The sequence below is a fragment of the Panthera uncia genome (assembly GCF_023721935.1).
Source record: "Panthera uncia isolate 11264 chromosome A3 unlocalized genomic scaffold, Puncia_PCG_1.0 HiC_scaffold_11, whole genome shotgun sequence".
Classification (NCBI taxonomy): domain Eukaryota; kingdom Metazoa; phylum Chordata; class Mammalia; order Carnivora; family Felidae; genus Panthera; species Panthera uncia.
Window position 1 is genome coordinate 16,243,268 of NW_026057578.1, and position 25,537 is coordinate 16,268,804.

At 49.1% G+C, this 25,537-nt stretch overlaps 1 protein-coding gene across 4 annotated transcripts in view; it reads right to left on the minus strand.

The window, feature by feature from the left end:
* Positions 1–25,537, minus strand: part of TOX2 (TOX high mobility group box family member 2) — a 136,149-nt gene that overhangs the window by 84,316 nt on the left and 26,296 nt on the right. For 2 of the 4 annotated variants that reach the window (XM_049650762.1, XM_049650763.1), the window contains exon 2: positions 484–549. The exons of 1 other annotated variant lie outside the window; for it this stretch is intronic. In XM_049650762.1, coding sequence (XP_049506719.1) covers positions 484–549 — 66 coding nt within the window. Of the gene's footprint in view, positions 1–483; positions 550–24,603; positions 24,810–25,537 lie in introns of those variants that run through there. One more of the 4 variants, XM_049650766.1, reaches the window with a different exon arrangement.

Consider the following 25,537-nt stretch of genomic DNA (forward strand, 5'->3'; position numbering starts at 1 on the left):
AGAGCAGGGAGGACTGCAGAGGAAGTCTCTGCTCTCCTCCCTGTGTACCACACCCCGCGATCCGCCCCCCAGTGGCACTAGACAACTCTAGGTGGGCAGGAGAACTCTGTGTGCCTTTTCATGGGTGTGTGTGCCTCTGTGCCAGTGTATGTCCCATGGGTGCTGCGTCGCAGCAAGAGGCCTCACTACAGCTGAAAATTTCTCCTCTGTGCACCGGGAATGTGGGTCACACCTTTCGAGTTTTACCAAGTTTTCAAAGGTGCTCACTTTAAGCCAACAGTAGCCAGGTCAGTGATCTATAGAAAATACTGTAGTCCCAGTTGGACTGTCCCTTTTAAGGGGACTCTTGATATTAATCATTGTGAGAGAGGACAGTAGTGGGCTATGCCCCGCTGCTCTGCACCATCCCAGCCCCACCCTGGAGCAGCTGAGCTCCAGCCAGCTCCAGGCTGGACCCCCACACAGGGAGGGTGGAGCACCCACCTGGCTGGTCGATAGCAGCTCTGGGTTCCCGTCACTCATCCCCACGTAGGCACTGTCACCATCAAACTGGAACAGAGAAAGAGAGAGAAGCGGGTCTGAGTAAAGTTTTCAAGAAGGCCCCTGGAGAAGCCCAAGTAGGTCAGGGGACTGAATACACTGAGGGGCAAGGTCTGTCTGTGGGGCCTAGAGAAGCAAAGTTCCAGCCCAAGATGCTCAAATCCCATTTCAGCAGGATTCCCTCTGGGGTGAAACGAGCAGCCCCTGTCCTGTGGCCCCTGTGGGCTTGGATTAGCACCATTAATCACAGTTAGGATGAAGAGAGGAAAACTCTTCTGCCCTGTCCATAGATGCAGCCGCTGTTCCTTGTCAGATACTGAGCTCCCCTTCCCTCGAAGTATGCAAATATCTCTCTTGGTCAAAATGACATCAGACTATCAGCTAGAGCTAGAATTCCACATGATGGAGAGAGGCTGAGGTCTTCAGAGCCCTGGGGGTCATGACACTTCCCCCAGACATGCCCTCCAGGTCTTACCATCCTAAGAAGCTTTGCCCCCCTCACATTTGCCCTTCAGGCCACTCGTGTTCACAGGCAGAGAGGACTGTGGTAGAGACCACACATAGAAACTGCAATCCTGTGTTCTGAGAAGCTGCCGACTCTGGATTCAGGAAGATCTCCCTGCAGTAGGAGGAAGATATAGTGGAAGAAGTGTGGGCTTTGGGGCCACTGGCTGTTTCCCCTGATGCGTGATCTTGAGTAGGGGTCTGAACTTCTGAGGCCCCTCATCTGTTTAATGAGGATAATGACAGTAGTCTCCTCTCCATGGGGTGCTTCACGGAAACATGTGGAGCACTTAGCTCATTTCCAGTAAGTTCTCTTCCATTGAGATAGGTGTCTTGGATCAGGTTCCCTAAATTTAGAGCCTAAGACCAGGATTCAAATGCATGTGATTTTTGAGAAGTGCTCTTTAGGAAACTATGAGGGAGGGAAGGAAGCAGGACAGGGCAGTGGAAGTAGCTAAGCAAAGATACAATCTCAGCTGGAGGCCTGCTGTAGCCTGATCCCGGGGGGGGGGGGGGGGGGGGGGGGCTGTGGGGCATGAATTGCACCACGGAGTTAAGTCAGTCACTGGCTGTGGGCTGCCCTTAGGGGACAGGGGAAGGCATAATCTTCTGAACAGGGCAGCCCCCATTTGGCCAAGGACAGTTCCCCAGAGAATTGTGCCAGCTGTGAGCCATTTGCAGCCAGTGTTCCTGGCAGATGGGAGATTGCTGTGCAGGCTAGTAAAGGGATCCTGTGTTCTGGGTGGGGCCCCAATGGCAGCTGGCCATTTTATTTTAATTGAAAATTTAATTGTTTTATTAGGTTATATTCACATGGTTCAAAATTTCCAAAGCACAAAAAGCAACAGAGTGAAAAGTCTGCTTCCCACCCCACCTCCCAGTCATCCAGCACTCCTCTCCAGAGGCTACCACTGTACCTACAAGCTTCCTTTATATCCTTTCAGAGATGGTCCACATATATACATGTTAAAGCAGTTTCTTTCACATAAATGGCAACATACTATACACACTGTTTTGCACCTCATTTTTATCCTAGCAACACATCTTGGGAACTCGTTTATATCAGAACATAATTCTGTCTTCTGGTACCTAGTATTCCATAGTAGGGATGTAACAGATATATTTAACTAGGTGAGTTCACGGGCAATTGAGCTGTTTCTAGTCTTTCCCTATTCCAGCAGTGCGCTCACGAATCATTTCGCATGGGTGTGAGTTTATCTGTAGGATTAGATTGAATAATAATAACAGGTCCAACTGTGTGTGCATTTGTAATGTTGATAGGCTTCGCCAAGCACCTTCATGGAGACTGTAAAAATCGACCCTCCCACAATCGTGCACAAGACGTCTGGACCCTTGTCACTCAGAGAGGCTTTCCTCAACAACTGGCTCTGATGCCAGTCTCCTACCTGTGTGGGTCCTGCGAGCGCACCAGCACTATCCTTCCCAATTCCCTTGCCCTGCTCTACCTCATTCTTTGCTCCATAGACCCTTTTACTTTCTAGCGTTCTATATCATTTACTTATTTACCATGCTCGTGGCTTATAGTAGATTCCCCCTATTAAAACTGAGGCTCTCAAAGGTCAGGGATCTTAGTCTTGCTACCTCCTAAGCACCTAGAATAGTGCCTGGCACAAAGCAGAAAGTCAATTATTGCTTGTTGAATGAATGAATGAATGAATGAATGAAGCAACCACTGCACCATTCATATTGTCTTTTCCTAGTGCAGTCTCCCCATCAAGGCAGTAGGATTAATGACTATTTCCAAATGTCTTCCCGGCATAGGGATGGGCAGAGTCCCTCAGTGACTGCAGGATTAACAAAAGAAAAGGCTGCAGCATGCCTAGAGCCCCAAATGCAGGGCTCCATCCACCACATTGCACCTTGAGCTCACACTTCAAGGCCCTGCTCAGAAATCACCTCCTCAGGAGGCCTGCCATGCTCTCGCCTCCTCTGGCTGTCTCTCTTACAGTACAGATTGTCTCCACATCTGTCTTCCGCCCCAGAGTGGGAGCAGCATGGAGGCTAGGACTGTGTCCGGTCATCTCCAAACCCCCAAGCACCTGGAACAGGCTGGCATCAGAAGGGACTAAGCTCTTGGGTACTTTCTGATGTGTCACCATGGCCATTTGCTACTTTGATAAAAGTAGAACGTTTTTAAAAACCACACGTAATTTATAAGTATGTCCTAAAAGAAAGAATGACTAGAAATGGAGGGGGACTAGAGTTTAATCAGATATCTGAAATATTTATAAAGCAACAGTAATCAAACAGTATGGCAGAGGTTAAAAATACAGGAACATGTATCAAAGAAGCAAGGGAAAGCTGTCCCCCCAAAGCCCGAGAAACAGCCCAGTTATTAACTGCTGACTACAACGGAATCACCGCAAAAGGAGGAACCCGTCTGCTCTCCCCAATGCACACAACAGGCGCTCAACAAATATTTGGTTAATGAATGAATATGCTTGGCACTGAGCAAAATACTTTCCATAAAAGATCTTATTCCATCCTCAGAACAACCCAGTGAAAGCAGGTATTATTTTCCCTGTTTAAAACCAAGGAAACAGGTTGGAAGGATTAGCAGCTGCCTCAAAATTGCACACTTAGTGACAAGCTGGGCTTCACAGCTTCTTGACAGCTTCTTCACAGCTTCTTGTCTGCTTCTTTGGTTTGGTTTCTCCCACTAGGCTGGAAGCTCCTCAAGAGGGGGGATCAAGGCTTTGCTGCACCCCACTATGGAACCAATCATTAGCCTGGGCCTGGCACCTACTAGGTGGCACACAATAAGTATGTGTTAGTGGTTCAGGGAGGGAGGCATTATCTGCAGTGAGCCGTGGGGAATGGCTCTGGGGACATGAGGAGAGAAAACCCTGGATTTTGATGTGTGTATGCTGGAGGATGCAAGGGGGTTGGCCCGTGGACCACATGAGGTCACCAGAGCCTGCCTCTAGGGGGTTATTCATTCACTCGTTTATTCACCCAAGAAAGAGCTGCCCCACACCAAAGTAAAGCTTGCTTCTTGCTTTCAAGGGACCTGAGAAGTTGGCAGAGGTTCCCAAGGCAGGGCCTGGGTCAGCCTCTGGTTACTGCCAGATGTCTTGCAGGGTGCACTGGGAGCACACTGCGCTTGGGACCTGGCTACTGAGCAGCCAAGAACCCGAGGTGGGGGTGGAAGGCGCCCCCCCCCCGGCCTTCCAGTGTTCTACCATGCCAGACTTCTTGCAAGGAGGAGGAAGGAGAGAGGATGATCCCGAGGGTCCCAGGCTTCCTCTGGCTTGACCCTCAAGGTCCTATGGCCTGGGGCTTACCTCCTCAGCCCTTTTGGGGAGGTTGCTTTCTGGGGGAAAGAAGCCAAGGGGAGAAGTCAAAGGGCAAAGCAGGGCTACTTCCTCCTCTGTGTGCACAAGATCATGAATGCCCATATCGACAGCCACCACACAGCAAATGCTGAGTGTGTATGTGGACACAAGTGAACACAATGGACGCAGCGTGCCCAAGCATGGTGACCACATACACACCACAAACCAGTGGGGGAACCATGTCACACACAACACAGCATTCAAGAATGCACTTGGTCACACACGTACCACATCCATGGATAACACAAACCAACACAAAGGCGTCTACGGCACAAGCATGAGACTCTTTACATGACTGAACCACAATGCCCACAGGATGCACACACGGACAAGAAACGTTGCCCAGATGTGTATAAATATACATTCACCTGCAGCTGTATAAATAGAACTCCATAAATGTGCACACAAACATATAAGGCATAAGCATGTAGACACATACACAAAGGAAAGATACACAAGAACTTAAATTCTGTGCATATTTCACAGTCTATCAGTCCCTCAGCCAAAAATATTTTTTTCACACCACACAGCCTTCTGTATGCTTTAAAATCAGGGAGTGGGGGAATGCAGGGGAAACAAGGGCCTAAGAATTTCCACGAAACGCCAGGAGAACATCCTCTCACCACTGACTGGAATAGATTAATTTTCCCCATTTCATATTCTAATTATAATTCCTTTTCCCATCGCCATCTTCAGTCCTCATTACAGCTGGAAGATTGTTCTGTAAAAGCCAGACCTTCATCTTCTCTTCCCAAGAGTTTTGTCATGGAAATGAGTTTTGGAATCTGAAAGGACCCACATTTTTGCAAATATCGAATGTGTGGGGATAACCCTTTCATGACGGCCACCAGGGACTCTGCTCACAGAGGCTTCTAAAGAGTCTGTATCTCCCCCCACGCCATGTGGTCCCTGGGCAAGAGGGGTTCCTGGGCTCCTATTCAACAGCTCTCCCAACCTAGATCCCATTTTTATCTTTAAGGACACTTAGCAAATAGGCAGCCAAGGTGAAAGTTGGGAGCCCTGATCTTAGAGTCAGATGATGCCAGCTCCATCAGCACTACCCTGAGCAAGTGCCCTAGCTGCTCTGTGCCTCAGTTTCCTCATTCCTATGACCCACAGAGTCATTGATTCATATTAGCTGTAAATTAAATACCTGTGGGATGGACAAATGAGATAACTGGATGGATAAATGGATGGGAGAAGTGAGGGAGTGAAGGATAAGATGGATGGATGGATGGATGGATGGATGGATGGATGGATGTCGATGGATGGATGGATGGATGGCTGATAGATAGTATAGATCAGCACAGTCTAATAGGAATATAATGCAAGTCACAAATGCAAGTTACATTATATCATTTTAAATTTTCTAGCGGTCACAGTTAAAAAAGCAAATACAAACAAGGGAAATTAATTTTAATGACATGTTTATTTAACCCAATATTTTTACCATACTATGATTACAATGTGTGATCAACATAAAAATTGTGAATGAGATGGTGTACAGTCTTTTTTTTTTTTTTGGTACTGTCTTTGAAATCTGGTGTGTATTTTACATTATAGCACCTCTCAGTTTAGACTTAGTCACACTTCAAGTGTTCAAAAGTCACATGTGGCTGGTGGTTGACATAGTGAATAAAGAAGGAAATAGTTGTAATGGGTAAAATGAGTGGATGGATGGTGGGTAGGTATATAGGTGGGTCGGTGGGAGGGAGGGATTGACGGATGGATGGATGACAGGTGCGTAGAGAAAATAAGTGGTTTGGAGGAATGAATGGAATCAATGGGCCAGTAGGTGGATAAACAGATGACTCAGTGACTGGATAGCAGATTTAGAAGACAGGACATGCGGGAGGGTAGGAAGGATGGATGGATGCATGGAATTTGTGATGAGATGGGATGCTGGGGTGAGAATGAAGAGGTAGGTGTATGAGAAGATGCTTGGAATGGTGGGTGAGACAGAGAGATGGGTGGGATGCCCGGTTTGATGGAATGGGTTGAATGGGTGAGTGAGATGGATACGTGGGTGGATAACTGTATCTGGTATTTCCTTCTCACTGGAGCCACACTTTCTCTGGACAATGTCATGGCTTCTTAGGGTTATAACACAGCACTGACTCTCAAATGCTTACCTTCAGCCAAGTTACCTCCAGATTCTGACATACAGTCTCCCTCTGGACATCTGGTCCATGAGCATCTCAAATTCCACACACCCCACACTGAACTCATGACATGGGCATGAACCTGCTCTTTCTCCAAGTGGTCTGCCACCATGAGAGAAGATGTCACCCTCTGCATAGGACACAGGCAGTACCTCCAGGATGACTCTGGACCCTGTCACTCCTATGTCCCCCTAATCCAAACACCCACAGTGTCTTTGTGCTCAGCTACCCCCACTCTCAATCCACCCTCCACCCTGGCTATCACTAGTGATCACTTCAGTACTCAGATCAAAACCCTGCAGTGACACCACATCATTAGCTGTGCCATACAGGACCCTCCACGACAACTGCCCCTGAGCCTCAGCTCCCACAGTGTTCCCTAAAGGTTGCAGGAACCTTCAGAGCCCCTGACTTTACACATATTGTCCCATAGACAGTGTGGAGCATCCCCCTCCTCCCCTTCTCTACCCACTGAAATCCAACTCTCCCTAGGTCTTTTGTTTCTGGCTGTGCGCTCCACCCTTAGTGGTCTTGCTTGCTTCTGTAGACTTGCATTCTTGGGCCCAACCGTAAAGCCTCCGTCTCAAGTTGCTCTGGTCTTAATTGAACTTCTACATGTAGTGTGATACACTGGGCAACAGCATGGATTCCTGAATTGGAGTTTTACTTCCACCAGTAACCAGTTGTGTGTGACCTTGGATTTAAACTATCATTGCTATTATGTGCTAAACTCCTATCCCTATGTCAACCACAACCCCCTCCATCTAGTACAGGACCATGTCTCCTATGTCACTGAGGCTGTTAGCTACCCCTTCAAATCTCTCCCCTCCCCGACACTGTTGACAGCTCACCCATCCTGACCTCCTTCCTTTCTGTCTGAAAAGGTGAAGTATCTCCATCTTGTTCAAGGTCAACTCATTCACCTCGACCCCACCCTCCCATGTCTTCCCCTCATTCACTCTTACTCTCTGTCCTGGGTCTAGGATCTAATTTAAATACGCAGAAGCAAAATGAAATCAGTCCATGCCCTTGTATATCATATATTAAGCACCCAGAATGTACCAAGTAATAAATTCCCAACCACTGAGTATTTACAATAAATAAAACTTGTCACAAGGCACAGAAATGTAAAAGCAAAGGGATTCTGAGGTTACAGAGGGGGCAACTGCTGTTTATTGAACAACGTCTAGAGAGTGTATACTATGTGCCCAACATAGTAGTGACACACAAGGCACCCGGTAATGATTCTGACACAGTCCCTGCCTTCAAGGAGTCCCCAGTTCTATGGAGAAGTTTCAAAGAATAAAATGTTCCCACTCTCTAAATGTGAGAAAGACACGCAGTTCTGGTCCTAAGATGGGAATAATTAACTATACAAACTTGTTTGAAGCCTGTCCCAATTGGTCAGTGACAGCTTCTCATTCACCCAGCCTCTGAAAGCCAAGCAATCAATGCCAGTCTTACTCCAATAGCCACACGTCCACCTCTGAGGCTCAGCTAGTCCCAGAACCTCCTGCTTATGAAAGTCCCTCTACTCTAGGACTCTGTGCTTCCCCGGAGCCCTACAAAGCTCAGCTCATGCTTGATTTGGAGAGACTAACATTGCAAAGTACGGCAATGAGTTTTCAGCACTCCAGATATCAAGTAATGGCTTCTTCTTTGATGAATGTGACAATGGCAGGATAAGGTTATCACAGGGGAGTGGAAGCAAGGAAGAAGGCCTCTCAAGAGAGGCGTCCTGAAAAGGTAATTTGGAAGCTCCATGACAGATGACACACAGGAGCTGGCGAGGCAAAAAGCAGGGAACACAGCATCCGAGGCTGCTGCGAGCTCAGGCCTGTGAGCACCTACCAGACCTCATTTGAGAGCTGTGCCTGGTCATCGCTGGAACCCTCCCAGAAATGCCAGGGCTGCATGACCAGCCCTGTCGTAGAGATGACCAAGGCAGGGCTCAGGGTGGCTGGAGAGCTTGCCCAAACCCACCCAGCCAGTTAGGAACCTGGCCTTGACTCCAGGTACCAAAGCAACAGTTGTTCTATAGAAGCTCTTCCCCCTGCTCCCCACTCCCACACAGAGACACAGATCAAAGACCAAGGATGCACAGCCCCCAGCACAGCCCGTAGCAGACAGGGAGAGATGCACCTCACAGAGATCTAAAGAGGAAACAATCAAAGCAGCTTATACTGCACCTGCCTGCCCCCACGTCGGGCCGTGAGAACACTCCTTCTACACAGATAAAACACGGCTCAAAAGCTAGAGGCAGCGAATGTGGCAGCTGCACCCTGGGCCTGCCGAGAGTGCGGTTTTACGTGGCAGAATCACAGAGAGATGCACATCAGGACCAGGGAGACAGGAGGGAGGGGCAGAGAGGCACAGGGCAGATGGAAGGGGGCCAGTGATAGAGCCTCAGGCGCAAATGCACTTAGAGAAGCATGATAGTGTTGTGGTTACAAACATGGGCCCTGGTGCTGGGCTGCCCAGGTCCAAATCTCAGCCTTGCTCTTCAAGCTGTGTGACTTTTTAACTAAGTTACCGTGTCTCAGTTTCCTCATCTGGAAAATGGGTATGACTATCATTTTGATTGAATAAGTCAATATACAAAAGTACTCAGAACATTGCCCGTACACAGAAAGAACTCAATAACTGTCAGCTATTACTTATATTTAATCCTCAGAACAACCCTGGGAGGTCATTGTAACTACCTCTATTCCATAGGTGAGGAAACAGTGGGGCTACATGCAAATCTCTGAGGTCTTAAACATGGGAAAGCCCCCTAATGCCTCTACCTGCCATACATAATTTGAAATAAAATTTGTAAACTAAAATCTCTAAGACAGTCTAGAGCTGATTCTTTTCCATGATGATGACTTTCATGCTTTGTTTCTAAATATCAAGTATCATTTCTCTCCAAACAAAGTTTTTCTCCTTACTGGTGTACCTACATTGCTGGGCATAGTGCACATTCCTATTCTGCCCAGAGAAATCCAGCACTATGACTGGCTGAGAGGTTAGGGGATCTGCCCAAGGCCACACGGCCAGGATATGGCAGAGCTGAGTCTGTAGTCCAGGCTGCTGATCCCCTAAAAGCCTATATTGGCTTCCCAGCCCCACCGTTTCCCAGCTGTGTGAACCAGAGCACAACTCTGGGCCTGGGGCCTCATCTACCAGTGAGGGGAAACAATGCCCAGTGGGGCTGGGAGCAGGCTTGTGAGCAAGCCCAGAGCTGTGGCTACTGCAGGCCCCTCCTCCCCACTGCTGACAAGAGTTGGTGTGGATGGTGCTTCCTGGTTCAGTCTTAATATACATTGAGAGGTAGCATAAAAAGACAGTGATCACTACAACTCCCGTGGTGGGGTTACCTGGCACCTGCCACCTCTGGGAGATAGAAGTCAGTGTCCCCATTTTACAGATGGAGAAGCAGACCCTTCTCAACTGGCTCCAGCCATTCTCCATCTAGACCTGTGCTGTCCAGTATGGTGGCCACCAGCCACATTTGGCCCCTGAGCACTTGGAACACGGCTAGTCCAAATTAAGATGTGTGTTAGTGTAAAACACACACCAGTCTCAAAGATTTAGAACAACAACAAAAGAATGTAAAATGCCTCATCAATATGTTTCTATCGATTACGTGCTGAAATGATAACACTCTGGATGTATGAAGCTACCTAAAATATATTGTTAAAATTGATTTTACCTGTTTCTCTTTACTTTTTTTATATGTTTATTTTTGAGAGAGAGAGAGGCAGAGAGAGGGGGACAGAGGATCTGAAGTAGGCTCCACACTGACAGTAGACAGTCCGATGCAGGGCTTGAACTCACAAACCATGAGATCGTAACCTGAGCTGAAGCCGGATACTTAACTGACTGAGCCACCCAGGCGTCCCCCGTTTTTCCTTTTTTCAATGTGGCTACTAGAGAATTAAAATTACAAATGTGGTTTGCATGACATTTCTGCGGGACGGCACTGCTTGAGATGCAGCCACTCTCTGCTGTAGACCCAGAACCTTGGGGATAGAAGAGTGCACATCACCAATAGCTGAATTCTCTCTCTGTGATAGATATGGGGAAACTGAGGCCCACAGAGAGTGACTTAAGGCAAGAGTTTGGGACAGAGGCACACCACTCATATTTTACTTGAGTTCTAGGTACTGGGTTACAGCAGAGAATAAAACATGGGGCAACCCCCCGGCCCAGGGGTGACGTGGTGGGGGTGCAGCATTCCTTGCTCGGCCAAGCCCTCACAGGCCGGGGCAGCTGGACTCGGCACCAACCCTCCTCTCCGCACAGTCGGTTCTGATCACAGTGCTCAGAGACTGCAGGCAGGAAGACACACGGGAGCTCCCGCTCCAGCCCGGAGCAGAACCACCTCAAAGACCCCTGCTGAGTCCCACACAGGCCATCAGCCAGCTGCGGCTGCCAGGAGAGCCGGATGGACAGGGCAGCCCAGCGGGCACAGCATGGCTGCCTGGTGGGCCGGTGGTGGCTTACACACCATCCGAGCTACCGCAGATTTATGGCAAAAATTATCCTCTCTCTCAGCTCCATTTAAAGCCATTTGGAGCTCGCTCCCATCCCCGATTATAAATCTAATTGCACATTCCAAACAGACAAGCGCTCATTAAGCTTTAATTATGCACATGTTGTTTTCAACAAACATTTTCATTTGGCCGCTGAGAGGGGGAATGTTTCCGAGGGGACTGCAGACGCTGCCTGTGGCTGGAGAGAGCAGGCTGGGAAGTGGGTCAGGGTGTGGTCACATAAGGCTGTCCAAGGGCAGGGCAAGGACCCCATCAGATCTGGCTCAGACTTGGAGGGCCTCCCACCGGGCTTCTGTGGCAGGAGATGCCGGCGTGCGTGTTCTCAGCTGGTCCCACCTGCACCCCTCGTGTGCCCACAGTCTCCTCTCAGCTGGCGCCAGTGGGCCTCTCTGGGGTGGGAGGAGGGAAGACAGGGACCTGAACTCCCAGCTCGGAGCCACATACCCTCCCCAACCCAGAACTGGTGTCTTCAAAGCCTCCGCTCGGCCCTGCCCACGCTGCAGTGGAGCCATCTTTCTCCAGCACAATCTTCCCTTCCCTCATCTGCTCACTCATTTCTTCTATAACTATTCCCCGAGCAGCGACCTGAGCTGGCAGTGAGGGACAAGAGTAGGTCAGGAAAGATAAGGCCCCTGTCTGGTTCTGCCCAAGACCCTCTCCTTCAAGTCCCATCCTCCCCACTAGGGCAAAGTCTTTGAAAGCACTTGAAAACCTGCCCCCTGCCAACCCAACCTTGCTGGTGGCCTCCTGGCCCTCATTGGGGCTCCTCCCCTGCTCTGCCTTTCCAGGAGGTCTCTCACACACACACCCAGGCTCTGCACTCCCCCCACCCCAGCCCCAAACCTCTCTTCCCTTCCCTTTCTTTGCAGTTAACTCCCACTCACTCCATGCCGCCCTGTCCAGGAAGCCCCCAAAGAGACTGGCTGCCCTCTGCTTGGGGCACCATGAAAGCATTTATTGGACAATAACACCATACTCGACTATGTCATGTCTGACTCCTAAGACCAGCCTGTCCCACTTTTTCCCAAAGCACTATCTCCTCTGGGGGGAAAAGGAGAGGCACCTGTTCGCTGTGTGGCTTCCAACAATACCTTCCTCTCTCTGAGCCTCACTTTCCTTTTTTGTACATAAAGGGTTTGAATGGGTGAGGCTCTGTGGGTCCCTTAAACAGTTTGGTTGGTTTTAACTTTGGTGGTTTGTCCCGGAGTTAGACCTTCCTCTTCTGCCAGAAGAGGGTCCTGAAATCACCAACCTACCTTCAAACGTTCCACCAGGACCCTACAGAGCAGGGGAAGTTTGCCAAGGCAGGTCAATGGTGCACACAAAGATGTGGGGGGACAGGGATGGTGCAGAAACCCCAAAGCTGTTCCTCAAAGACCTTCTGGAAATGCAAGCAAGTGACATAGATGTGTTTTAAAATGGATGTCAAGATCCATTCAACATCTGGTGGCTACCTGTGGTTTTAGGGCAGGGTCCTGGGAATAGACCTTGAGAGTGAAGTTTCACCGGGGGGCACCACAGGAAAGGCAGGGAGGCAGGACTGGGCAAAGGGACAAGTTGAACTGTGATAAAGTCACATCAGAGGCAGCAGCCTGCCCACAGGAGAGTTCTGGAGCTGGGGAAGCTCAACAGGAAAGCTATATTCCCAGGTGAGCCAGCCTCGGGACTCAGGCTGCCCCAGGGGAGGGGGAGAAGCTTGGGAAAGGCCCCCTCCTTCCACAAAGGCAGTACCCAGAGAGGCGACAGCAGCCACCACTCTCAACGGCCAGCAGAATGAGTGTCTCAGTTGAGGAGGGACATGGGTGACTTAGGATAATGTCTGCTACCACTAAGAGCGTTTATTTATTGGGGTACCTGGGTGGCTCAGTCGGTTGAGTGTCCCACTTTGGCTCATGTCATGATCTCGCGGTCCGTAAGTTCAAGCCCCACGTCAGGCTCTGTGCTGACAGCTCAGAGCCTGGAGCCTGCTTCAGATTCTGTCTCCCTCTCTCTCTGCGACCCCCCCCCACCCCCACTCATGCTCTGTCTCTCTCTGTCAAAAATAAACATTAAAAACATTTTTTAAAAAGAGAGCACTTATTTATTTTAACTAATTTGTGCAACATTTACACAGTGCTTGCAGAAGCCAGGCACTCCTTTAATTGATTTGTAAATTTTGACTCACACCATCTTCTCAAGGCTCCCATTTTACAGATGAGATGACTGAGGTTCACTGAGGGTAAATGGCTTGCCCTAGGCCATATAGCTGGTAGGTGGTAGAATCAGGACTCAAACCCAGAAAGTCCACCTCCAGGGCCGATGCTCTAACAGTTGGGCTGCTCCATTTTTGTGGTATTGCCCTGCTATGCTGCAAGGGCAGAGCTGGCCAATCCCAGTCTCCTCCCCAGAGGCTGGGTTGCGGTCAGCGGTCTAGAGCCTCAGGTTGCCAGTACTGCCAGTATTCGTGCTTGACAATTATCTTTCCTCTGAGCGGTTGGGAACAAGTCCCAAAACTGATCCTTGCCAAAGACAATTAACCAGAGGCCACATGAGCGTGTGTTGGGTGGGACTGGGGCATGGAGTGGGGGGTGGGGCGAGCAAGTGCCTGAGACAATGAGCAGCAGATGATTTGGGAGATATTTTCTCCCCGGCTCTACAAAACAAGCCCTCAATCATGCCACAAAGGGCTTGCATTGTTGGAGGGGAAATATATCTCAACGACAGCATCGAATTGTGGGACGGTTAAAAAAAAAGGAAGAAAAGAAAAAAAAATCTTTTGAAATAGTAATTTGACCTAGAAAGGTTTTCTAGGTCACCTGAACTTGGCATTTATGCATCTAACCCCAAAACCTAACACAGACAAAGTACCAAGTTCACTTCCTTCTGTCAGTACCAGATAACACAGGAAATGATATTTGTAAACACTGCTGCTTCATTTTTTAAGGGCCGTCTTAAAACCAGCCTTTGGACTTGGGAGCTGAGAACACTGGTGCGGTGCAGCTCTGGAAGCCTGCAGCCCTGAGTTCACTCACTCCCAGGCTTGCACTCAGCCAAGTTGCCCTGTGGCCAAGGGAAGGACCTCACCTGTCAGAGCCTCAGGCTTCTCCCCCATAAAACAGGACTGGAGCTGGCAGATTGGGAGGGCAGCCTGCCCGCGTGAGGGCACACCAAGGTGCCCTAGAAGGCTGCATTCCCACCCCCATCCCTCTGCTCTTGACAACTGAACCCTTATACACCAAGTCTGGGTTCTCCTGAGGTCCCTGAAGCACAGAGGCCAGGAGGGCAATGGAGGACCTGTGTCCTAACAGACCTTTTCTCCCCGGAAAACAGAAAGAGAGGGCAACCCAAACTCCAAGGCACAGCATATGCCAGTGAGTTCTTCTAATTCATCATCACTTTATAGCCACCCAGTTTAAGATAAATCAGGGGCCTCAGAGACCTTCTCCTTATCCCATGGAGAAACCTGAGGCCAGAGCTAGTAGATGGCCTACAGTTATTGGCAACAGCGTGCTGAGGGTTACAACCACTACGTTACTAGGTCCCCTGAGCCTGTGCCTCCAAAAGAAGCCAGAGTTAGCCCGGTTGTCCTCAAAGCTGAAGGTCATGGGGATTATCCTGCCTTCCCCAATCCCTGATCTGAGTACCTATGATGTACCTGACCATGGGCCAGGCTCTGAGGACTAGACACAAAAATGATCCCTGGGGATGGTTGGGGTCCCTAGGGAGTGCAGGCACCAGCACTGATGATGGGGGAGTGGGGGTGACAAGGCACTAGATTGAGACAGGCCAGGTGAGAGCAGTTGACACACACCTGTCAGACAGAGGGACCACAGTGAGCAAAGGCAAGGCAGCTGGGAGGGGTATACATGAATGAGGGGAGGCGGGAGGGTGTCTATAAATCACTGGGGGGGGCGGGGGGGGGGGGGGGGGGGGCAGGAGGAATCAGCATTCACTGAAAAAAACAGGGAGAGTTTGCCTCAATATTCCTAAATGAAGACTAATGGATAGGGGCCTCACTTGGCCAGAGACTAAAACTTTCTGTGAAGCCACAACCAAAGGAGAATGATAATGATGCCAAAGAAGAACTTTAAATCAGTGCAACACAAGAGAAAGTGCAGAATCAGACCCAACTCTGTATGAAAATGTATGATGGGGATGCTTGGGTGGCTTAGTCAGTTAAGCATCCGACTTCAGCTCAGGTCATGATCTCATGGTTTGTGAGTTCGAGCCCCGCATCGGGCTCTGTGCTAACAGCTCAGAGCCTAGAGCCTGGTTCAGATTCTGTGTCCCCCTCTCTCTCTCTGTCCCTCCCCAGCTTGGGCTCTCTCTCTCTCTCTCTCTCTCTCAAAAATAAATAAATAAACATTAAAATAAAAAAGAAAATGTATGGTGAAAGAGGGCACTCACAATGTCAGGTGCCATGTGACATGCCTTGCCATACGATATTTCACTCAAGCTTATGAGGGAGATATTATCCCACTTTACAGAGGAGAAAATTAATGGTAAAATTGAAGCAACAAAGGTCACACAGCTAGAAAATGGCAAGACCAGTATCTTAACTCTGCCAAAGTTCACCCTCATAACAACTATTCTATTTTGTCTCTCCTTTTGGAGACAAAGAGACAAAGACCAATTATTTAAAAAACAGAATGGGGATAACAGGGCTATCCTGTTCCTATTTAGGAACACTTAACTAGATACCCACTGCAAGCCACCCACCAAAATGTACTCTAAACAGATTAAAGAGTTAAGTATAAAAAGTCATGTTATAGGGAAATAATCAGAAAACAGAACAGAATGTTTATCAGATCTATGGTACCAAGATAACTTCCTCAGCCCTTGAAGCAATCACAGAGGAAGGGAGATTGACAGATTCAAATATATATGCATTAATATCTTCTGTAGAAGGAAGCATAATAAAACCAAAATGAAAAGGACATCAGACTAAGAAAATATCAGCACCAACTATGAGACAGTTAATACATAAGACGTAGAAACATTTCAGTCAAATTAAAGAGACAGCAAGATGCTGATAAACAAAAGGACACAGGACACAAACAGGAAAGTCATGCAAGAAACAAATATATAGGGAAACTGTACACTTGATTCGATGATGACAGGAGAAAAATACACACGAAACACACCTACTATAATGAAAGGGATATTTCATGCCACTGCTGACATGGAAAACAGTTTCCAGCCTACTGGAAAGCAATATGGCACCCACCCCCAAGGCAGACAGCCAGCCAGAAGCAAGGTAGATGAAAACCCAAGACCCCTGTCTCCTGCCTTAGGAGTCACCCTGTCAATACACTGCCTATTTGTCTCAAGTACATCCAGTCTTGCTTAAAACAGTCTTCTGTCCTAAGGGCTGGAGATGGTACCAGCGATGGATGGGACCCAGTCTCTGTCCTCCTGAGCTTGTGGTGTACTGAGGGGAATGGGACCAGGTACTGTAACGTGGGTGGTGAGTGTACGGGGAGCCAGAGTTCACAGGAGCCTAGAGATGGGCCGTGTGAGAAGACTTCACGAAGGAGATGGCTTCTAAGTAGACCCACCTGCAGCATGAGCATAACTGACCAGGTGACGAGAGAAGGTACCAATGGAAGGGAGAGGGCATGGGAACAGCACTCACCAAGACCTGGGGGCTGGAGAGGGGGCCCATTCACTGAACAGAGAGGCAGTGAGAGCCGAGATGCAAGGCAAACAGGACCTTATCATGATAGGGCTTTCAGGGCTACACCAAGGAGTTGGACGCCCAGAATGAAGCTGCATTTTACTTTACTTTACTTTACTTTACTTTACTTTACTTTACTTTACTTTACTTTACTTTATTCTACTTTTGGCAGTGGCGGGGGTGGGGGGTGGGGGCTGCATTTTAGAAGCTGGCCTCTGGCTTCAGGATGGAGAATGGGTTGGAAAAGGTAAGACTGGAACCTGTCCAGGAAGCCAAGCAGAAGCTGCTGCAGTGATTGGGCGAGGGTGGGGAGGACCAGGAAGTAGGACTCTGAGCAGAGCCTGGACAGAGAAGAAACATTCGATAAAGCAATAAGAAGTAAAACAGTGTGGCAGTGATTCAAAGAGAGACATTTATGTTGATGGCTAGAAAGGGAAGCGGGGCTGGAGCCAGAATAAAACCACGGCAGTCCCTGGTATGTTTTCCAAGCTACAGAACCGAGAGTCTCAGAGATGAATGAAAACTGCCAAGAGCAAGGGATCACCCAGGAGTCAGAAAGGGGGTGACTCACGCAGTTCGCAAACCCTAATTTCCTCTCTTTGGTCACACACTTCCTTCTGATTTCTTTTTCTGATGATTCATAAGAAAAAAAATTCTCCTTTTAAATTCAAACCAAAAAAGCTCGAGCACCTGAGCTCACCCTGCCCAAGCCATAACCTCTGCCCCTGAGCAAACAAAACCCAACGTAACCCCAGACAGCTAAAAAGACACTGGCCACCAAGAAACCGAGAGGAAACAAGAGGTTTCTGGCTATGCAACAGCTGTCACAGGCCCCCCGACCCTTCCGGGCCCCAAGAGGGTCTTCAGTATCAGCTCGCACACACGGATCCAAGCCCCTGAGCCAGACTCATGGGATTCCAGAATTCAGAATGTGTTCTGATTTCCAAAAAGGAAGTGAAAATCCCACAAATTACATAGTAGCCGGAGTGGGGTCCGGGGCCACACCTGCAATAAAACACATTCATATCCTGTGAATATCCACACAAGGATTAAGTAAAAATTATGAAGAGTTTTGTGTCAGTTCAGATCAGGTTCTGGGGTCAAATGAGTTCACAGCATATTTACAAACCAGTATTTGGTGGTGGAGCTTTTTGGATTTCAGATAAGGGACTTTAGAGCTGAACCAAGCACTGGGCACACAGGTGATAGGACCTTGTTGACAGACCATCCCTCTGTGTGCCCATTTTACAGAAGAGATAAGTGAGGCTCAGAAAGGGTAAAGGCAAGTGCTCAAGATCTCACAGCTATTAGGTGGCTGAGCTGAGATTCGAGCCCAGACCTGACATCTTTCCACATATATTCATGGATTCTCCAGGCAGCTGAAATGCCAGGTAGAGCATCTTATGGGGAATATGGCGGCATTGGGAGTGAGTCAAGACCAGGTGCAGCAGGAATCATGGTGCTACCCACCCCCCTCCCAGGGGTCCCCGTAAGGCATTTGCCTTCTTGGGCAGGTCCAGAGGCACGCAGCCATCCAGGCCACACAGGCCTAGAGCTCCCTGCATCCTCCACAGACATGATCCCAGCCCCCACAGACCTTAGAGCCTACTGGGGAAGGCAGGCAACAAACAAGCAAACACACAAACATGGGCACAACTGTGATAAAATGCTGTGAAGCAACCCCTTGTTTGCAGAGATAGAAGACAACAAGGAACAACTTGAAAAGATCTCTCTCTAGAGATAACAGTTAAACTGGGGGAGCCCTAGGGGCTCAAAAAGTACTGTGGGCAGAGGCATTACCAAGGGCAAAGTCCTTGAGGTCAGCAAGCAGAAAGCTGTCACATGGGGGAGAAATAATGTGGCTAGAGCACAGGGGAGGGACAAGGTTGAGATCAGAGCGGTCGGCAGGAGCCAAAGCATACGAAAACCTGGGGCCATAGTAGGGATTTGGATTTTATCCCAAATGGGAAGACCCTGGAGAGTTCTTGCAAAGGAGTAGCATGCTCTGATTTACATTTTAGAAGATGACTCAGGCTGTCATATGGAGGATAGATTCTGTGAAACTCCCTTCCATGAGTCTCAATTTTTTCACCTACATAATGGGTTCATGAGAAACCTCATGAAAAGCACAGCCAAGAGTGTCTGGCATATAGTTGACTCTTAGAACAAAGACTGAATTTTCCCACCTAGTCACAAACCAGGAGAACCCCATCTTAAATCATCAATAAGTCACTCCCTTGATTAAAGTCCTTCAAAGGCTCCCACCTCTTTTCTTTGGTCCCAATGTTCTGCTTGACCTGATTCCTGCCACTTTCTCTAGTCCCATCCCTTGCCATCTCCCACTGGACCTCTCCTCTCCTGCCGGCTGACCCACTCCTGGAAAGGCCCTTTCCCTAAAGCACGAGGTCTCCTTCACACTGGCCCAGCTGTCAATCTCCCTTTCCTTCCTACAAACATTTGATGAGCTATTTGATGACCTCAGACCAGCCCTGTCTCAAACATTGAGAGGCTCAAAAAGTGGCTAGAGATATCTATGCAAGCACACATGTGTGTTCATACATGTGAGTGTGCATGTGAAATAAGAATCCAAACAAATCCGGCCCGACCCCCTTCTGATGGCTGGGCTGGTTCTTATCCCCTCACTCATGCATCCATTTCCTGAAATAATACTTATTAAGTATCTACTTGGGGTCCAGGCACTATTCTAATACCAAAGATCCCTGGAGCCTGCCTCTTGCATTGAAGACAAAAAGCAAACATTAAATATGGTAACTAAGTCACTTCCACAGTATGTTAGAAGGTTCAAGAATTAGGGAAGGAAGGAAAAGGTGAGCAGGTGAGATGAATCAGGAATGCCTGGATGGAGGCTATGTGAGTTTAAGGAGGGTGGCCATGGTGGGCCTCACTAAGAAAGGGGCATTTGGGCAAACTGAAAGGAGGTAAGGGACTAAGTCAGGCGAGTAAATGGGGGAGAAACCACCTGTGCAAAAGCCCAAAGGTGGGACTGTATGGGTGAAGACCAGTAAGGTAAGCAAAGCGAGCAAGGAGGCAGCGGGGAGAGATGCCAGAGAGGCAACAGAGAGTGGAGTGCACCCCACAGATGGCACTGAGATTACTCCTCCCCAGAGAGAGGAAGCCAGCACTTTTTTCCTCGGCCTTATCTGATGGCTGTGGTCAGAGGAGCCAGTAAGGGCAGGCGTGAGGCCTGCAATAGCTCGGTACATCGGAGGAGCCTCGGTGGGGCCTCAGAGCAGCTGACATCCGCTTGGCCTGCGGCTTCTTCCTGTGGCTTCTGCATCTCAGGTTGCCTGAATGGGTGCTATTTTTGCTCCTGTTTGAGGTTCTGTGCAGGGCTCCTCTGTGCACGGTACTGGGGGCCGCTGGGCCTGGCCCCTCTTTGGGTTTGCTCTGTTCAGAGCAAAGTAGGGGAGCCATTTAAATGTTCTAAGTGCCTTTGGGGACATTTACAGTCCAGCAGGCGGGAAATAACAGGAAATTTGTTGTAAGTGTCATCGTGTCCATCCTCATGACCCTCCAAGATCAGAGAGGTTAGATGGTTTCTCCAAGGTAACAAAGCCAAATCAAACCACAGGCTGAGGATCTAATCCAGTCTGCCTAGGTCTGAAGGCCCTTAATTTGCAAGGAGTTCTTTGCATTTACACCTAAATTAATGTTTCCTAAGCAGATACTCTGTGTTGCATCACCTTCCAGAGGGTGTGAGGATAAAATGCATCATACCCAGCTTCAGTCCCCCAGAGCATCAGAGCACTGATGAGGAGGATTACAATGGGGTGGGGGCAGGGAAGGGTCCCTGGCCCAGACTGTTGGGGGTGGGAGAAATGAGCAATCAGAGCAGGCTTCTGGAAAGCAGTGATGCCACAACTCTGTCTGCAATAATGAGCAGAAGTTCAAGGGGTAGAGGAAACATTCTGGACAAAAAGGTCTGCATGTATAAATCCAGAAGCATGACAGCTTGGTTAGTGGGGGAGGGGGCTTCAGGAAGCTGTACAGCAGCAATGATTCTGCTTGGGAGGGAGGAGGCAGAAGCTAGCTTGCTGACTGCAAAAACTGAAATCAGACAGGTGCCCCAGCCCCCCAAGGGGCCACATTAATACACATTAAGGGTATCGGAACAGGCCCAACAGGCTACAAGCAACCATCCAACAAAAGGCTTTCAGCAGGGGAGTGGTTCACAGAGATCCTGCTACCTGTGTGAGGAGAGAGGACTCTACAAGGAAGGCGGAGGCAGGGAGGCCTGGGCAGAGGTTCCTGTATCACCCAGCAACAGGGAATAGTGAAGTAGGGAGGTGGGGTTGTACCCTGCAGGTACAGCCATCAGGTAGTGAGGCAGAGAGAAGGGCCAGGAGTGATGCAAGCCAAGGAGCAGACAGTCACAGTGTTTACCAAGATGGGCATGACAGGGGAGGGCATGTCGGAAGGTGGGGCGTGTGAATCAAGACAAGGACCATTTAGAGCCACTGTCTTCTTCAGATGAATCCTCTGGGGAGAGAAGATGTAAATCAAAGCGGCTTTTCTATACGATCCCCCCATTCATAACAGGCTGCTGCCCCCATGGCTGCACAGCAAGGCAGACCCAGAGATGGTGAGCGCATTGCCTAAAGTCTCAGCCAGAAATCAAGAAAGGGAAGACTGAAGATCCCAGCCTACCTGATTCCTCTATCAGTGCCCATCTGGACAGACACCCAAGAGCAGGAGGACCCCACACCCTCCCTGGAAAACAGCACCCCAGGGTCTGGGAGAAACTGGAGAAACCACTTCCCATCTATGATATTTCAGTGCTCCATTCGTGATTATCCATACACGTGAACACTTGCCAGGCCCCCGGACTGGACAGAGATGGTGACTCCTGGAGGCAATCACAGCAGGTACCACAGAGGGAGCCCCAGCCATGCCCGCGCGGCCTCCTCAGGAAACCTTGCATCTCTGCCTCTGCTCCCAATTTTGTTAATTACTGGTTTGCGAATGCAGGAGGCAGCAGGAGGGAGACAGTCATCACGGGTTCCACTAATCGCAGAAAGGAAATTAATTTCAAACATGAGTTTATGTTTGAATTTCCAACACGGAACAGAATAGTAGGAGTTTGCAGGACCAGCCTGAACTACTTTTTTCTAAGGGAATCAGAGACCAAAGGAAGGCAAAGAACTTACTGAAGATCGCAAAGCAATTGCATAGGAGGATATAAACATACAACTCTGACTTCCCACTCCCTGGGCACCTTCATCCGCTCCATAAATATTCATTAGGTATCTGCTGTGTACCAAACCCTGTGTGCCAGCAGATACCCTGGGCCCCAGTCAAAGGCTCCAGGGTCCATCCCCAAGAGGGAAGAGTATTTTTATTTACTGAGCACCAACACAGTGCTTTATATACCTAGTCCCATTTAATTCTAATAATCTGTCATTTTATAGGTAAGGAAACTGGTTCAGAGAGGTAAGTGACCTGCCAGAGACCACACAGCAAACACAAAGCAGAGCCAGGACTCAAAGCCAAGTCTTCAACCTGGCTTCAGGGGTGCCTGGATGGCTCATTTGCTTAAGTGTCCAACTCTTGATTTAGGCTCAGGTCATGATCTCACAGTTAGTGAGTTTAGAGCCCGCATCAGGTTCTGTGCTGACAATGTGGAAACTGCTTAGGATTCTCTCTTTTCTTCTCTCTCTGACCCTCTCCTGCTCGCTTGCTCTCTCTCTCTCTCTCTCTCTTTCTCTCTCTCTCAAAAATAAACTTTAAAAAATAAAATAAACCTAAAACATCAAAAAAAAAAAAAAAACCCAACCCTGGGTTCAGCTTCTGTTCTCCAGATCTGGGGGTATTCAGGAATGGTGATACTCCAGTCACACCCTCCCTTCTAAGACTACTCCCATCTCCCTTCCAAAGTCTTTCTTCCCACCCTGGGCTCTCAGCAAGCATTAAAAATAAGACTCAGCCTGTTTCAAGACAACCAGTAAGTCCCTGTAATTAACTCCTCCTCTCCCAGTCAAGAGCTATGGATGTGACCAGAGACATAGAGAAATTCGTACCAGACAGGACTGTGAAGCAGAATGTGGCCCTGCATCCAAGCTCCCTAAGAAGAGAACCAGAACACAAAGTCTCTGGCTGTAAGCACAAGGGGGAGAGCTCCCCAGGTCATATGTGTGTGTGCACATGCGCACACACACACACACACACACACACACAGTGTTAGCCATGAAGTTCTCCTAAGCAGAGCTATGGGTTCTGGGTCATTTGCTCCTTCATTCACTCAACATTTATGGAGGTCCTACCACATACAAGGCAAAGTGTTAGGCAGCACATGTGTGTGCACAACACACAATCATCACAACACAAGGAGGGAGGTATCAGTGTCCCCATTTTATGGAAAGGCAGACAGAGACTTGCAAAGCTCCAAAAGCTGGCCCTATGTCACAGACTGTATGTGTGGCAGAGCTGAGATCTGAAACCAGTACCTAACCCAGACCCTGGTACACAGGAGGCACTCCGTGGCTATTTCCTCAGTGGCTGACTGGCTCCAAGGCCATCCCCCACAGACTAAGGGGCTGCGTCCTCTTGCCTTTAGAACCAGCATGCAGAAAGTGGAGATCACGCCAGGGGGCACAGAAGCTCCTCTTTCTTGGTCTCTCTTGGTTCCCTTGGGACATTCCAAGCAAGGGAAAGCAGGCTTGAGAGGGCGGTTTCCGTTTCTGGGACACACGTGCACAAAGCCAGCTTCTCCACAACGACTGTGATAAATCAGAGCACCAGAAGAGGTCAGGCCTCCTGCTCAGCTGGGTGCAGCCCTGACACCTGCAACAAGCCCCACCTCCAGCTCAGCCAACTCCCTCCACAAAGACAATCTCCCCAGCGACAGCTGGAAAATGTCATTAGTAGTAGGTTTCTGCATTCAAAATCTCTGTCGCCTATTATGTGTGTATGTGTTTGCCTTTAAATCTGTAACAATGTCAGGGCACCTGGGTGGCTCAGTTGGTAAAGCCTCCGACTCTTGATTTCAACTCAGGACATGATCTCATGGTTCATGAGTTCAAGCCCCAGGTCAGGCTCCATGCTGATGGTGCAGAGCCTGCTTGGGATTCAATGTTGCCCTCTCTCTCTGCTCCTCCCCCACTTACACTCCATCTCTCTCTCTCAAAATAAATAAAAATAAACTTAAAAAAAAATCTGTGACAATGTCTTTCCTTATCTTTTGCTGTCCTTGCTTTTACAACAGGACAGCAACTGGAGATCCCAACTGCTTATTTTTCAATATCCTTAACAGGCAAAAGGAAAAGGTGGTACTTGCAAATCTGGGGAGGAAGTTTTATTGATTCTACAAACTCCAAAATCCAATGGAAGCAGCAGCTCAAACTTGGTTCCTAGTGACAGCCTCAGCTACTCCTCACCCCTCCTGCCTTGAAAAGCCCTTCCCACTCCTCACCCTAGGTATCTTCTGGGCCCCTGCCATACCATGTGTTATCCCCACCCTTGTTTCTGGTCTGAGTTGGCCAGGCCCCCCACCCACACCTGGCCAGGCCCACTGTGGGGTGTGCTGAATGGATTGAATGAATGAATGAGTGAATGAACAAATGCTTCCTGAGTACCCTGGGCAGCTATGATGCTCAGGGCACCAAGACCTGCCCCTCCAGGGGCCAATCCCAGCCACTTTTAGAATTCCCTTTCAAGAAGGAGCTGCCAAGTGCAGGCCTCCTGGAACCCTCCAAAGCATCTTCATTCCACAACGTGACAGGCACCAGTCCAGGTCGCTGCCTGCCCCCACCCAGGCACTGTCTGTCTTCACCCCGCAGCAACGGCCTGGCCGCCTCCACCTCAGGAGGTGGCGGGCACCCGCTGCTTACCTTCTGCTGAAACACACCTGCAATGCACCAGCGTCTCCCAAGTAGAAGGAGCCCGAGTCTCATTCCACAGAAGCCCTGGCAGCGAGAGAACGCGCCCGCGACAGCCTCTGTGCGATTCTGCTGCATAATCAGCAGAGAAAGAGAAAAAATGCCAGAAATAGCAAGCTTTATAAGCCCTCCTGACAAGTCTTGGTCCTCTATTGGCTGGAGGCCCGGCACCCCCGCCCCCCCCCATCCCATTCCTATAAGGTGAAATGGAAAAACCTGTTATTTAATCTCTTTTATCAAAATCCATCTTCTATCCCAATCTGGGCCTGAGTGTTCGGAGCTCCTGGCAGCGGTCTCCACACCAGGTCTCAGGGAGTGGAAGGGGAGGCAGCCTGGCTCTGCATCGTTTGTGGCTTACGAGCCTTCCCCACTCACGCATGCTGCCTCGGGAGCAGGTATTGAGCTGGAAAAGCTTCTGGAAGGCAGCCTGGCAGCACCTGTCAACACGTGAAAGTTGCATGCCGTTTCACTTGGCAGTCAGACTTCTGAGCATCCGTCCTGCGGAAATACCTGCACTGGCGTGCACAGTGCACACCCACAGATGTTGTTTGTTACAGACAAGAATCGGGGGCACGCTGAATGTCTCAAAGCAGGGCTGCGTTGAACAGATTAAAATATATCCATTCTGTGGAATACGATGGGATGAGGAAGGTCTGCAGGTACTGACTTGGGACTGGTTGGGAGAAAGAATCAAGGACGTGATCCCATTTTTATAAAAACAACAACTGTGTGTGTGTTTGGATACACACTGTAAAAGATGCCAAACTGTGAATAGTGGTCACCCTGGGGAGTAGGATAAGGAGGTATTTTCAGTCGTTGCTTTTTCTTTCTTGTCTTGTTTCTTCTTCTTCTTCTTCTTCTTCTTCTTCTTCTTCTTCTTCTTCTT